Source organism: Papio anubis, chromosome 9, assembly GCF_008728515.1.
Source record: "Papio anubis isolate 15944 chromosome 9, Panubis1.0, whole genome shotgun sequence".
NCBI classification, from domain to species: domain Eukaryota; kingdom Metazoa; phylum Chordata; class Mammalia; order Primates; family Cercopithecidae; genus Papio; species Papio anubis.
In genome coordinates, this window is record NC_044984.1 from 6409670 (window position 1) to 6425288 (window position 15619).

Genomic DNA, 15619 nt, shown 5'->3' on the forward strand with positions numbered 1-15619 from the left:
GACCAGACTGATCAACATGGGAGAAACCCCATCTCTACTAAAAATGCAAAATTAGTCATGCAGTGGCACATGCTTGTAATCCCTACTGAGGCTGAGAGAACGCTTTGGAACTCAGGATGAGGCTGCAGTGAGCCAAGATCTTGCCATTGCACTCCAGCCTGGGCAACCAGAGTGAAATTCCATCTCAAAACAAATAAATAAATAAGATTTGTACATAAATGTTCATAGCCATTTTATTTATAATAGCCAAAGAGCCCAAAGCAACTCAAAAGTGTGTTGAAGCAAAAGTGTTTGGCATCTAGGAAACTTGCCTTCATTACTGCTAATTAAAAGAATGGCAATCAGCGGGCATGATGGTTCGTTGCACCCTGTAATTCCAGAACTTGGAAGGCCAAGGGTGATCACTCAAGCTCAGGAGTTTGAGACCAGCCTGGGCAACACGATGAAACCTTGTATCTACAAAATACAAAAATTCACCCAGACAGGAAAAAGCCACACCTGTAGTCCCAGCTGCTCAGGAGAGTGAGGCAAAAAGAGGCCTGAGTCTGGGAGTTTGAGGCTACAGCGAAATAGCCATGATCAGGTGGGCTGCACTCCAGCCTGGGCAATAGAGCAAGACCCTGTCTTGAAAAAGAATGGCAATCCTAGCTAGCATTTATTGAGCACTTACTATGAGCCAGGCACTGTGGTATTAGAATGATTATTTAATTGTTAAAAGAAGAACGTTAGACAAAATTAAATTTAACAGCTTACTTGAGCAAAGAAATTATTTATGTACCAATCAGTGTGCAGCCCCTCAACCCGAATAACAGGCTCATCAAAACCACTCAGCAATAAAAAGGAACTGATACATGCAAAAATAGGGAAGAATTCCAGGAAACATTAAGTCAAATAAGTCAGACACACATACAAGAAAATACATACTGGGCGATCCCATTTATATGAATTCTATAACAGACAAAACTAGTTGATGGTGATAGCATTCAAAAACATATGGTAGGAAATATAAATTGATGGAAAGGGGGCACTAGGTAATGGGAGTGTTCAACATCTTGACTGTCAATCCTGAGTGGGCACTCAAGATTTGTTCATTTTGGCTACGCGGGTGGCTCAATGCTTGTAATCCCAGCACTTTGGGAGGCCGAGAAGGGCAGATTACAAGGTCAAGAGTTCAAGACCAGCCTGACCAACATAGTGAAACCTCACTTCTACTAAAAATACAAAATTAGCTGGGCTGATGGCACACACCTGTAATCCCAGCTACTTGGGAAGTTGGGGCAGGAGAATTGCTTGAACCTGGGAGGCTTGAGGGTGCAGTGAGCCAGATCATACCACTGCATCCCAGCTCATGACAGGGCGAGACTTGAGTCTCAAAAAGATTGTTCATTTTATTGTATGTGAATTATGCCTCACTTAAAGAAAAAGCCAAGGCCGTGGCTCAAGCCTGTAATCCCAGCACTTTGGGAAATGCAGACGGGCACTACTTAGGTCAGGAGATCGAGACCATCCTGGCTAACACGGTGAAACCCCGCCTCTACTAAAAATACAAAAACGGCTGGCGAGGGTGGTGGTATGGCTACTGTAGTCCCAGCTACCGGGAGGCTGAGGCAGGAGAATGATGGACCCGGGAGGCGGAGCTTGCAGTGATGATCCGCCACTGCACTCCAGCTCATGGCTACAGAGGAGACCTCCATCTCAAAAAGAAAAATAGCAGTGCAGGGTCTTACTGCCAGATTCAGATTTAATGGGTCTGGAAGGAGCCACAGAACCAGGTTGTTTAAAAGAGCCCCCACGGTCCTAACGCTGTGCCAGACACCGCACTGCCTAGTCCAGATCTTCACTTCCTCTTCCAGTCAGCCTTTGCTTCACCCTACCAGAAAAGTATAGTTGGCTGCAGCCAGGCATCAGCCTGGCAGCCCCCTAACCAGAGAAAATGTAGCTCTCCAGGTGTGTGTTTTGCATCAAGAGACTCAGCTTATTATTAGTACTTAAAAGAATGACAACAGAAGGAAGCTATTGAGCACTTGGCTTTATGAACCAGGCACTGTATTAGAATAAAAAGGATGACAAAGATTGTTAAAAGAAAACTTAGGGCCGGGCGCATGGTGTCTCAAGCCTGTAATCCCGTGCACTCTGGCGCCGAGACAGGCTGGATCACGCAGGTCAGGAGATTGAGACCGCCCCATAACCCGGGTGAAACCCTGTCTCTACCAAAAATACAAAAATCCTAGCCGGTGAGGTGGTCGGCGCCTCGTAGTCCCAGCTACTTGGGAGGCTGAGGCAGGAGAACGGCGTAGAACTCGAGGCGGAGCTTGCAGTGAGCTGAGATCCGCCACTGCACTCCAGCCTGGGCGACAGAGTGAGACTCCCACCTCAAAAAGAAAAGAAAACTTTTAAACAAATTAAATTTAACTTGAGTTTCACTGAGTAAAGAATGAACTTAACGAGTGCCCCCTGCCCCCAAATCCAGAATAGGTTCAGAGACTCTGTAACTGCTGCATGATTAGATAATATTCGTGGACAGAAGAGGAAAGTGACCCACAGAAAACGGAAATGAGGTACAGAACACCTGGATTAAGGCACCTCTACATATGTTTGTTTTTCTTTATTTGGACAAAGCTGAACAGTGGGGCTGCCTTCTATTGGCCAAACCCCATGATTGCTATAAAGGCAGGTTATAGTGTGTTTAAGACATTCAGTTAGGTGGCATTTCACTATGCAACGTAAGAAACCTGTAGGCCAAACTCAAAAACTGTAAAGAGTGCAACTTTTAGGCTAAAATCATTTAACATGATTCCGCCTTTTTATGTGTAACGCATATACCGTTGGCTACTGTTAGCTAACACAGTTGTCATCCCTTTTCCAGGTGAAAACCCTGAGGCATGAGATGACTTATTGCAGAAGGCACAGCTAGCAAATGGGTTAGACGGCACCCAGCCACCACACACTGCCTCGGTCCCTCCCTACTACCTCTGGCTATTTTAGGGAGGGCCACATGATGCCTCAGAAAGAGCACCTGGCCAGAATCTCTACACATAGGGGCAGGTGTCTCGGGCCATGTCTTTCGTCTATGCTTAGCTAGGTAAGTGGCCTAGTCTTCCTGAATCTCAATTCTAGGTTTATATCTGTAAAATGGGCATAACACTAGATCTGCCTACCTTGGAAGCTCTTGGAGAGGTTAAGTGAAAATACTCAGTGACACTTACGGCGAGCTGGTGGCTCAAGCCTGTAATCCCAGCACTTTGGGAGGCTTGCGAGGCAGGCGGATCCGAGGTCAAAGGGAAATCAGAACCATCACCAGCTTCCTGCCTGTTGAAACCCCGTCTCTACTAAAAATACAAAAACTTAGCTGGGCTGAGGTGTGAGGAAGCCTGTAGTCCCAGCTACTTTCCGGGAAAGAGCTGAGGCAGGAGAATGAGGTGTAAACCGGGGCCCGAGGAGCTTGCAGTGAGCTGAGATCCAGCCACTGCACTCCAGCCCTGGTGACAGGCGAGACTCCATCTCAAAAAAAAAAAAAAAATACTCAGTGACACAAAAGTGGAAAGAGACCATCGACTATCCAGGAGACACAGAGGAGCCTGGAGCCCAGGAAAGCCCTACTGGAGCACTCGGCACATTCCCAGATTACCAGGCAGGCTGGGCCCCGGGAAATGCACCAACTTCTTCTCTCTTGTGCTGTCTCCCTCCAGGGACCACCTAGAAGCCTTGACTTCCCCTTCTTTGGCCCCTTCCTAGCCCCCATTCTCCTCTCAGCATCTCCAGCCTTGTCTCCCAGGGGGCTGTGAACACCTGGCCAATGAGTCCTCCCCACACTTGGTCCCTACAAGTCCGGCCTCTACCACAGTGTGTTCTGAACCCAGGTGCTCCAAACCCATGAGTCCCCTGAGGACAGAGGCAGGTCACAGAAGTCCTTACACTAGAGCCTGTTCTGAGCTCTCAGATCATATGTGGAGTTCAGTCCTGGCTGTGTGACTTTTCTTTTGAGACAGAGTATTATCACTCATTGCCCAGGCTGAAGTGGTGTGATCAACTCACACATGCCTCTGCATCCTAGGTTCAAGTGATTCTCCTTCATCAGCCTCCCAAATAGCTGGGATTACAGGCACACACCACCACACCTGACTAATTTTTCGTATTTTTTAGTAGAGACAGGGGTTTCGTCATGTTGGACAGGCTGGTCTCGAGCGCCCTGACCTCAGGTGATCGCCCGCCTCAGCCTCCCAAAGTGCTGGGATTACAGGCACTCTTCCAGCATGCTTTCTTTATGACATTTGAAGAGCAGTAGGTGCTCACAAACCAGTGATTACCCAGAGGATGGACAGCCAGGGCAGTGAGATGTCTATAAACCATTTCATTCAAGGGAAAGGGAAAGGACTAAGAAATTCTAATCAGCTTTCCAGGCTCATATCCTGACCTCACCACATATTTGCTGGCTAACCTTGGACAAGTTACTTATGTTTTCTATTGCCTTTGTTTCATCATCTAGCAAAATGGGAATAATGGTAGAACCTGCCTCGTAGGGTGTTATGAAGATTAAATTACTTAATATATGAAAAAGTACTAAAAAGTACTATTGCAGAGTAGGTACTGTATAACTGCTGATGTTGTTTTCATTATCATTACTGTTGGTATTACTGTTATTGGAAGAAAAGCTAAGGAGACACAAGACACAAGAGCACTGCCTGCCATGCTAACTTTACCATGTGACCTTATTGTGTCTTAACAACAGTAGACTAAAGCCAGATTCCGATTCTGACTCCTCCACTTACCAGCTGGGTGACCTCTGCAAAGCCTGTTAGGCTCTGAGGCCTCCATCTTCTTTTCTAACTATGAGAGTGACTTGCCTAAACAGAAGCGTGTTATGAGGATCAAAATATGACGGGTGAGCTGCAGAGCTGCAGTTGCAATTACTGTATTATAGCTGCACCTGAACTGATGAGAGGAAGGAGGGACGCCTTTAGGGTTGCTTCAGGACACAGAAGCAGGATGAGGGCAGAAGTTATCCTGAAATGACTGGCTTTGCCTAAGGAAGAACTCTCTTAATTTATTTTTATTTTATTTATTTTTATTTTTATTTTATTTATTTTTATTTTATTTTATTTTATTTTATTTTATTTGTTTATTTATTTATTTATTTATGTATTTGAGACAGAGTCTCACTCTGTAAAACCAGGCTAAGTGTAGTGGCTATCTCAGCTAACTGCAACCTCCACCTCCTGGGTTCAAGTGATTCTCATCCCTCCCCCACAGGCCTTTTTACCACCATGTCCCAGCTAATTTTTTATTTTTATCTTTTGCTTATTTTTGTACAGATGGGGTTTCACTATGTTGCCCAGGCTGCTCTCCGAACTACTGAGCTCAAGGGATCTGCCCGCCTTGGCCTCCCAAAGGGCTGGGATTACAGGTGTGAGCCACAATGCCTGGCCAGGAAGAAATTTTTTTTTTTTTTTGAGGCGGAGTCTCTCTGTTGCCCAGGCTGGAGTGCAGTGGCCGGATCTCAGCTCACTGCAAGCTCCGCCTCCCGGGTTTACGCCATTCTCCTGCCTCAGCCTCCCGAGTAGCTGGGACTACAGGCGCCCGCCACCTCGCCCGGCTAGTTTTTTGTATTTTTTAGTAGAGACCGGGTTTCACCATGTTAGTCAGGATGGTCTCGATCTCCTGACCTCATGATCCGCCTGTCTCGGCCTCCCAAAGTGCTGGGATTACAGGCTTGAGCCACCGCGCCTGGCCAGGAAGAACTTTTTAATAGCATCTGCCACAAAGGTAGCAAGGTTCCTGACATGAGAAGGATCCAACCACCGTGGCAGGGTTAGAGGGGAGTCAACTCTTTTTTTTTTTTTTTTTTTGAGACGGAGTCTCGCTCTGTCACCCAGGCTGGAGTGCAGTGGCCGGATCTCAGCTCACTGCAAGCTCCACCTCCCGGGTTCACGCCATTCTCCTGCCTCAGCCTCCCGAGTAGCTGGGACTACAGGCGCCTGCCACCTCGCCCGGCTAAGTTTTTGTATTTTTAGTAGAGACGGGGTTTCACTGTGTTAGCCAGGATGGTCTCGATCTCCTGACCTCGTGATCCGCCCGCCTCGGCCTCCCAAAGTGCTGGGATTACAGGCTTGAGCCACCGCGCCCGGCCCGGAGTCAACTCTTAAAAGTCCAGGCTTTTTTTCCTGCCAGCCCTGCTGAGTAAAGCCTGGTGTCCAGACTGCCCGGGGAGTGCAAAGCCTGCCCACCACATCAGGGAACTGCAGGCAGGGACGGACTCCCTAGCTCAGGCCTTCCCCACCTTCCCCATAGGGGTTCTTTCTGGGAAATTGCCCCTTGCTTCACCCACTCCTGGCCTCCTGCTGTGCCATTTCCAGGAAAGAAGCTAGCATGACCTTCATTGTTCAAGAACCCCAAGTTCTTAGGTCCAGTCTAAACCGTTCCTGGGACTGGATGAAAAATACGTCTGTGGGCTCTGTTTCCCATGACTGTAGGTATGACTGGCCCACTCCTTTCGGTGAAGAAGTCCTTTGTTGACCAGAGAAAAAGGGGCTGCAGTGGGTAACCCTTCCCTTTGGACTCAGCACTTCCTTGGTTAGTCTGAAAAGTCTTCAGTGCTTTGTCCACTTTCCTTGAAGTTAGAAAGCAGCAGAGTCCTGCATGTCCACTTTCCTCCTCTCCCTCTGCTGGGGATGACCCTCGGCAGGTGGGCAGCCCTGGGCAGCTCTGCCTCACTCCAGTTCCTCTAGCTCATCAACTGATTTCCTCGGTAGGAGTCACTCACCGCGCTCCCTGTGATTCACTCACTGGGGCTGGTTAACCTGTTTACCTTCCTGCCTCTCTCCTGAGTAGGAGTGGCCCTGGATCCCTCCCTCCGGCACGCCTGACAAGCTGTCCTCCTAGGACTGCTGCTCTGCCCGCTGGGCTCGCACCAACTGCCCCCGACCCTGGGAGGTCTCTGCCCGATCCCTACTTAAAGTGTAATGGAAAAAAAGAGCTTTGAAATCAAACACACTTGGTTTGTGACTCAGCTGCTAACCTGAGATGCCCTGGCTTTTCTTTGGAGCCTGGCGGGGAGGGGGGAGTGGGGAGGCGAGGGGGAGGGGATTGGGGGGCGGGGGATGATTTCTGAGTCCCAGTTTCACCACTTGCTGTCTGTCTGAAGCTGAGCCAGTTACTTAACTCTCTGGGCCTCAGTTTCCTCATCCATAAAATTAGAGTAATCATGATACCTACTTTCAAGGTGTGTTGTGAGAAATAATTTAAAGCAGATCATCTGATTTAGATTCATTTGTAAAAATGTCTGGCACATAAATATATACAAGCGTTATTACTGTTTTTTTTTTTTCTTTGAGACAGTGTCTCACTCTGTGGCCCAAGCTGGAATGCAGTGGCATGATCTCAGCTCACTGCAACCTCGGCCTCCTGAGGTGATTCTCCTGCCTCAGCCTCCCAAGTAGCTGAGACTACAGGCATGCGTAATCATGCCTGGCTGATTTTTGTATTTTTAGTAGAGATGGGGATTTCACCATGATGGCCAGACTGGTCTTGAACTCCTGGCCTCAAGTGAGGGGCTCTTTTAAACAACCTTGTTTGGGCTCCATCCCAGACCCCTCAATGCCTGCCTTGGCCTCCCAAAGTGCTGGGATTACAGGCGTGAGCCACCGCGCCCGGCAGTTATTTTTTAATTAAATAAATAAATAAATAAATAAATAAATAATGTATGTTCCCTTGTTCAAACTATTTCCTCTTGCCAAGCCTTAATTTTCCCATCTAAAAAAAAAAATGGGAATAATACTGCCCACCTCCCTGCACTTGTCAGTATTAAATGAGAGAGTGTCTATAAAGCACCCAGCTTTAGGGTGTAGCACATCATGTGACAAGGTCAAGCGCGTAGTGTTTGGTGGGTGTTGAATCTCCTTCCCCTGTGCTGGGGAGCCTTCCCCGACTTCCCTCCCCTCCTAGGTGTTCTTGCCTTCCTAACTCCCGCAGCAGCCCTTCAACCAGGAGGGATTCTTTCTGGGCGGATGGCTGCTTCCCAGTCTGCAGTCCCCAGAGGCAGGGCCTCTGGCCTCCTTTCCCTGGCTTTTTCCTGGACTGTCTAGGGACAGCAGAACCTAAGAACTGTGCAGGCCTCGCCCTGTTCACCCCTGCCCTCCCTCTCCATCTCTCACTGACATATTTTCAACCACAAATATTTATTGAGTGCCCACTGCCCCGCCTGCTGTCCTTCCCCCTCCTGCTGCATCCCTCCCCTCCACCAAGGCCTTAAGGGGTGAAGATGTCTGCAGGCACCAGGGGGAGAAAAACGAGGTTGAGGGGAAGTACCCAAGAGAGCTCTGAAATGAGATGGAAACCATGTCTGCCTGGAAATTTCATTCACTCAACGCCCCACATCTTGGGTATTAAAAAGAGGCAGAGTTTTGGGATTAGGCATAAACAGGATGAGTCACAGCTCAGTCACTCTCTCTGTGATGTTGTGACTTGCCTCTCTTTGCCTTAGTTTCCTCAAGTGTAAAATAGGGATGACAATAGCACCAGCCTGGGAAGACGTGAGAATGAAATGAGATGCCAGTGGACACCTTAGCAGTGTCTGTGCACACAGCAGCTTCTTAAGGAAATGGTCCCTACCCGGGACATTATACAGACGTTAATCAACAACATGGCCCGGCTTTTTTTTTCTCTCTCTCTCCTGGACAGGACGTCCCAACCTTTCTCAGTCCGTAACACACCTTTGGACATGATGGAATATGCGAAGGCATACCCACAGCATGACAAATCCCAAGCATCCATAATCGCACACATACGAGTGTGTGCACACACACACACACTCACACCCATAAAGATCTGACACTCCTTGAAGGCACACTAACTCACTATTTTATCATACTTATCCCAGTGTGCCACAGTTACTGGCTTATATGCCTGTCTCTGCCATCTTATTTTATCTGTCTCCAGAACACAGCAAACTACATGCCCTTCAATAAAGGGTGTATGAATTATTCACGAATCCATTTTGCCTGGTGCCTAGCCCTGTGTCTGGCTTGACGCAGGTGTCCCCAAGGTGTGGCATGGCTGGGTGAATGCAAATAAAAGGTATATAAAAACATTCAGCCCTGCCCTCCTCTCTTCTCCACGCTCACCACCCGCTCACCACCCGCTCCGGTTTCCAGACCCAACATTGGCAAAACAGCACTGACGAAACCCAAAACTTCAGGACACACCCAAGCACGTAAAGGTCAGGCACCTGGGCAGGTCAACAGTGCGGCATTTCAGCCTGGGTCTTTTGGGGGAACAGCTTCACAAGGGGCTGCTCTCTAGCCTGACCCATTCTCCTTGTTCTGTAAGGCCCCTGCCTCCAGCCTTTGGGCTCACTTGCAGCCCTAACCTCCACGAACCCCCACTTTGCTTTCTCCATAACAAATTCCCCTTCTAAACAAAGACTGACAGCACTCACCTCTGCAGCACCTGCAAGGCCTCGCCTCCCCTCACCTAGCCTCACCTCTCCATCAGACTCTCCTGTGAGGGGGATGAGGCCGTATACTTTGCTGGCATCTTGCTCCAGAAAAGGATGGAGCTGAGCACACCCCTGCCCTTTTGCAGCACTCCCTCCCACTTGCAGGAGGGAGAAGGGAACGGGAGGGAAGGAGAAGACAGGGCAGGGGAGGGCAACGCTGCTCCAACAACCACACTCTGGGTGAGCCTGGGGTGCTAGGACGGCTCCACTGGGCAGGGACAGCAGTCCAGCAAGCTGGAGGCTCCTCGTTTTGCCAGTGGTGAGCTCTACCTGGGACAGGGGTATCAGCTCCCACCCTCAGGTCTGAGGCTGTGCCTGCCCAGTGAGCACCTCAGCACCCCGGACCACCCTTCCAGGCGCAGGCACCAGGGAATGGGCAGAGGGACTAACTGACCTGTAGGGATTGAGGGTGCAGATGGTCACTGCGGGGAAGACAAGCTTGTCCGAGTTGAGGTTGATGTTGAGGCTGACGGGGTAGCTGAAGTACTCTCCGAAAAGCAGGCCGAATTGCCAGTACATCATGCCAAAGGTGCAGAGCCAGAGCACTGCCCAGAAGGCCGTCTTCATGCGGTTGTGCTGGGAGCACACCAGGCGGATGGCGCCGTGGATGGTGGTATTGTTGCAGAAGAACTCGAAGAGCTCCCGGTAGGAGCGGTGGAACTCGATCAGGGCCTCCTCCTCCGCCGTGGGCTGCTGGGGTGCCGCAGGTTCTGGGCCCAGCCCCTGCTCCTCACGCTTGTCCCCCTTCATGAGCCCTGGGGTGGGCTGTGGAGGGCTAGCGTCCTGCTCCTCCAGCTTGTTCCCCTCCATGAGCCCTGGGGTGGGCTGCAGAGGTCTAGGGTCCTGCTCCTCCAGCTTGTTCCCCTTCATGAGCCCCGGGGCGGATTGGGGAGAGCAAGGGTCAGGGTCAAGGCTGAGCTCTGGGCCCTGAGTGCCCTCTCCCATCACCCCTGGAACCCAAGTGAAGTTGCCCCTGGCCATGCCCACGTCCCACCCTGCGCCCACATTCTCCCACTCCTCCCTCCCTCCTCCACCTTTCCTGGAGCCAGCAGACCTGCGGGAGTTGGGGCCAAAAGTGCCGGAGCTGGGCTTCCCTGGAACAGCCTCTCCTCTGCTTCCCTGAGAGGGCCACCCTTTGGTTTCTGTCCCAGCACCTCCTTTTCTGTCTCTGCCCTCTTCCTTTGATCTTCCTCTGGGATCTGTGTCTCAGCGCCTGCCTCTCACTCCCTCTCTATCTGCCCTGTTTCTCTTTGGGTCTCTCCCAGCTCTCCTCTTCCTGACCTGGCTCCTCTCTCTAATCCCGCCTCTCTTCCTCTTCCCCACTTGCCTTGCCCCTTCTCACTCTAGGCCCTCACCTCCAGCCTCTGGCCCTGACCTCGAGCTGCGTCCTGATTCTGTCTCTACCCCAGGACTGCCGGGCTCCAGGAGGTCTGGGCTGCCTCCAGCTTCCCACTCCCAGGTTGCGGCTGGACTGGGACTGGTTCCTTTCCAGTTGAATCTGGCAGCCAAGCCTCTCCTCCCCCTCACCTGACAGGTGCAGCGGCCGGGCTGGGGAGCCCGCCCGCCGGCCAGCCAGGGATAGAAGCAACAGGAGTCTCATTAACATCTCAATTAAAAGTGAGCAGGGCAGGGGGAGGGGCTGAGGAGGAGTCAGAGCTGGGAGTTTTCCAAAGGAAGGAGGGCTCCCGAGGGCAGGTGAACTGGGAGTACTGGACCTAAGAAGGCAGACTCTGGGCAGGGGCTTTAGATGCAGACCTGACAGGCAAGGAGGCTGGGGGACAGGATGGCAGGTTACCGGCAAAGATCAGAACAAGTAGAAGGATCCTGAGCCCACAGCCAGGAGGGCAACACAAGGAGAAGGGGCCAGCCAGGCTGAGAGGGCCTGGGTGGGGAAACTGGAGGACAAGGGAGACAATAGAGAGGGACAGCAAAGGACGGAGAGATGGGGATGGAGGAGGGGCACTGAGTGAGTAGAGGCGGGTGGGGGGCGGAGGCGGGGGCAATAGGAGGGGCCAGCACCAAAGGGAGTCTCTCTCCAGGCAGGAGAGCAAGGGGGGAGTCCCAAGTGTGCTTCCAGAAACTGGAGTCTCAGCAAGTGGGCAACCCTCTAAGGGTACCCACAGCTCAGCCTCACCCCCAGGCCCTGGAGAGAAGAGAGAAGAGGTCTCTGCAAACCTCCTCCTCACTCATTAAGTGGACGCGGCGCACTCAGGTGGGGCGCATCTGCCTCCTCCTGGTCCCTCCTGTTTCCTGCTGAGTCCTCACCACTCCCTCCAACCTTGTCCAGACCCGGGAGGGGCCCAGGTGAAGCTGGGGGCTAGGCGGGGCCTTAGGACATTCTGTTCTTTTTTACACCATTGGCTGCCAGGCCAGGAATGTGTAATCGCCCCTGTTGTGGTCACAGAGTTGCAGGAATGTGGGCAACCAGAGGCAGCACGAGGGCCAAGCAGGACACTGTGGGCACAGACCCGGAGCCCAGGGAGAGGCAGGGACAGTAGGCACTGAAGGTGCAGGGAGGACGTGGCCAGCGCTGGAAAGGAAGAGAGTGGGCATGGCGCAAGCCTGGACAGGCCCTGGGAGGAGGAGAAATTCACTGATAGGGGCTATATTTTTCTCCAAAATCTCTTTCCAAACTTAATGCAGCAAAAGGATAAGGAGTGGAGTGCCAAGTGGTGAGCAAGGAGAGAAGGGAGGGTCAGAGAATCAGACCCAAAAAGGGCTCTAGGAGACTCTGGAGAACCACCCACACAGCCTGGGCCCTGCACGCAACAGGGAGGCCTGCCGCTCCCTCGAGGGCCCCACAGGAGGCAGCCAGGAGTGCAGGAATGTGGTCGCTGGCTTGTCCTGCCTCCCTCCGCAAGCCCACAGACAAAGGCCCAGCCTGAGCACTGATACACACTGGGGGAGGAGATAGGCCTGCAAATAGGTAGCTGCAATACAATAAGATAAGGTTTCTATTTGTACACTTTAAAAGATCGTCTTTAAAACGGACTTCTAACCAAAGCACAGATCTCAGATTTCTCAGAGATAAGAGATAAGAGCCAAGGGCTGGGGGAGCCTAGGGCTCACTGCAGGAGACTCAGGAAGCCTTCCCAGAGAAGGTGTCCTCTCTGCTGAATCTTGAAGAGCAAGGAGCTTAGCAGGCAAAGAGAGAAGGCAGTACTCCAGGCTCAGGGTCCGACCTGGTCTGTGGCTTCCTCTCTTGCCGCTGTCTCTTGCGACTTCTTAAAGTGAGAGCGGTGTCAACCAGGATTCCAAACCAGGTTCCCTTGCTTACCTTGATACTGCTCATGATACCTCCCCTTGGAAGGGACAGCTGGATTTTTCTTCATTGTCCTGATGAAGAAACTGACCCTTCCCAAGGATAAACCAGTTTTCTGAGGTTAGAAAACAAAATATGAGCAGAGCTATAAACAGAATTCAGAATCCTCCTCCTCTGGCGTTATCTACTTAGCGCTTTAGCCATTTACTTCCTGAGACAGACTCATGGGGGATCGGGGCTCCGCTACACCAGGATGGGAAAGCCGGGAAGGCCTCCCTCACTCCCACACAGAGCCCATGGATTCATCCACTCTCTGGGTGCAGGGTTATCTCCTTGGCTCTGTGAAAAGGTCTCTGCAATGTCCCCGCCACCCCACAGATCCCAGATACTCCTAGAAACTCCAGTCTCCCTCGAGCCAGGTCCTTACATTGGGCATGGTCCTCCCTGCAGACAAGGTGCTCAGCACCCTGGCTGTTTGATCTCAAAGGTTCTGAAAAGCACCTCCCTGCCTTTTCTATTTGCTAGCTCATGCCTGAAATCCAACCACTAGCTGAAGGCAGCATGGCAAATAGTTTTCGTATCAAGGGCTCTGTGAGAAGAATTGCAATGCCTGGTCTGGGCTGAGCCAGAGGGTGGTGACCCTGCCACATCCTGCTCGGTATGGGAGTGGCAATGCAAGCCCAGTGCTGCAGCATTCTAGACCTGGAGTGGGCTAGAGCAGGCTTGGTCTTGTGAGGAAAATAGAAATCTGAGACCTGCGCTTTGGTCAGAAGTCCATTTTAAAGATGATCTTTTGAAAGTGTACAAATAAAACACAAATATGTTTTTGTCATAATACAATTTTTCAGCAATACGGAAGTATGTAGAACAATAAAAGCTTCCCTTTGTCCCCTTCCTTTCCCTCCCCCAAGGGGAGCCACCGTAATTTGTATATCTCTCTGTATCTTTTTGTGTGCCGTTATAAACTTACATGTATTTTTTATTTTTTATTTTATTTTTTTATTTTTTATTTTATTTTTATTTTTTGAGACAAAGTCTGGCTTTGTCGCCCAGGCTGGAGTGCAGTAGCATGATCTCGGCTCACTGCAAGCTCCGCCTCCCGGGTTCACACCATTCTCCTGCCTCAGCCTCCCAAGTAGCTGGGACTACAGGCGCCCACCACCACGCCCAGCTAATTTTTTGTATTTTTAGTAGAAACAGGGTTTCACCGTGTTCGCCAGGATGGTCTCGATCTCCTGACCTTGTGATCTGCCCGCCTCGGCCTCCCAAAGTGCTGGGATAACAGGCGTGAGCCACCGTGCCCGGCCTACATGTATTTTTTAAAAACAAAACATATAGTTCTTTTTTATAAGAGGGACCATGTTATAGGTATGTTTCTACAACTTCCATTTTTGCTTTTATTTTCTTATTTATTTTAGAGACAGGATCATGCACTGTCCTCTAGGCTGGAGTACAGCAGCATGATCATGGCTCACTGCAGCCTCCAACTCCTAGGCTCAAGCAGTCTCCTGCCTCAGCCTCCCAAAGCGCTGGGATTACAACCATGGGAGCCACCATGCTCAGCCCCTATTTTTGCTTTTAAACTATGTGACTTTGAGAAAGGCACTTGAGCTCTGTGGGCCCCGGTGATCTTACCTGAGAAAATGAAAGGGCAAGAAGGGGTGGGTAAGGCAACCCGGATGGGCACAAAGACTTTTTCCAGCTGACCTTGCATCTAGCCCCCTGCTTCACGCATGAGGGGACTGAGGCCCACAGAAGCAAAGTGACTTGGCCACAGTCACCCAGGAGTTAGGGGTGGGGCCAGACTGAAAACTGCGCCACTCCTTTCCAAGCTCAGTTCTCCTTCTCTGACTTTGAGGGAAGTAGTTTTATTCTATAAGAAGTCAAGAGCTTTGTAGACTCTGTCTTGGAAGGACCTCCCGCCTTCCCAGGACTACCCCCAGACTCCCCCAGAGCCCCAGCCCTTCCCGCCAACCCAGGGCTGCCTTCCCCTCCCAACACCAGCTATCCTCTAACCCTGTGGTGTGGCCATAAGATATGCACGGCTGCAGGGAGAGAAGTGAAACCAGAGGGGCTGCCGTGGGATGAGGGTTATGAGTGCACAGGGTCTTCCTGCCTCTTGTTCTCCGCGGACAGGAGATGACGGAAGTAATCACTCCAGCCTCCTAGGGAGAGCCCATCTCTGCACTTACCACTGTTTACTATTATTTATTATTATTATCCTGATGTATGTGTGTTTGTACATATGCAGGGACAGAGACCAGGTGTATTCATCTTGGTGACCTCAGTGTCTAGTGGTCACTGTTTGCCGACCCACTCTGTGGAAGACAGCAGAACTAGCATCTTTGCTAGTTTATCTTTGACAGAGCAGGATATGCTATGAAAAAGCATCTGCAAAACTTCAAACACCCTAACTTCCTCTGACAACCCATTTATTTGTGGTCTATTAATTTGTCTAAATTTTCTTCGCTTTTCCCTGTTCACTTCTATCCTTTCCAGGATGAGAATCAGTTACTTAGTTAAATGCAAGTCTTTATTCTTACTACTTGGAGCTAATTAGCCACTTCACACTGGGGGCTGCCCACTGTGGAAGACAACAGTCTTTTCAGCTGCCCTTATGTGGTACAGATTTCTCTTTCATTTAAAACGATGGACCAGAAAAATGCCACTCTTCATCTAGTCCCCTGGCAGTTTACTTAGAAGTTCACTCCTAGAAGTTGATCGCTTTGAGTTAAGACAGGGTTTATCAACCTTGGCACTATTGACATTTTCAGCTGTATCTTTCTTTGTGGTGGGACAGGATGATTCTGTCCTATCTACAATCCTGTGCATTGTAGGACGTTCAGCAGCATCCCTGGCTTCCA

The 15619-nt window shown here is 50.6% G+C and overlaps 1 protein-coding gene across 6 annotated transcripts in view; it reads right to left on the bottom strand.

Annotated features, from left to right (window-relative positions):
• LOC101014444 (amiloride-sensitive sodium channel subunit alpha) overlaps nt 1-13200 on the bottom strand; it is a 34697-nt gene extending 21497 nt beyond the window's left edge. For 2 of the 6 annotated variants that reach the window (XM_021921937.2, XM_021921936.2), the window contains exon 1: nt 9888-11014. In XM_021921937.2, coding sequence (XP_021777629.1) covers nt 9888-10474 — 587 coding nt within the window. In that variant the 5' untranslated portion in view covers nt 10475-11014. The other 4 variants (XM_021921938.2, XM_021921940.2, XM_021921941.2 and 1 more) reach the window with 4 other exon arrangements.
• Nucleotides 13201-15619: the final 2419 nt, after the last annotated feature.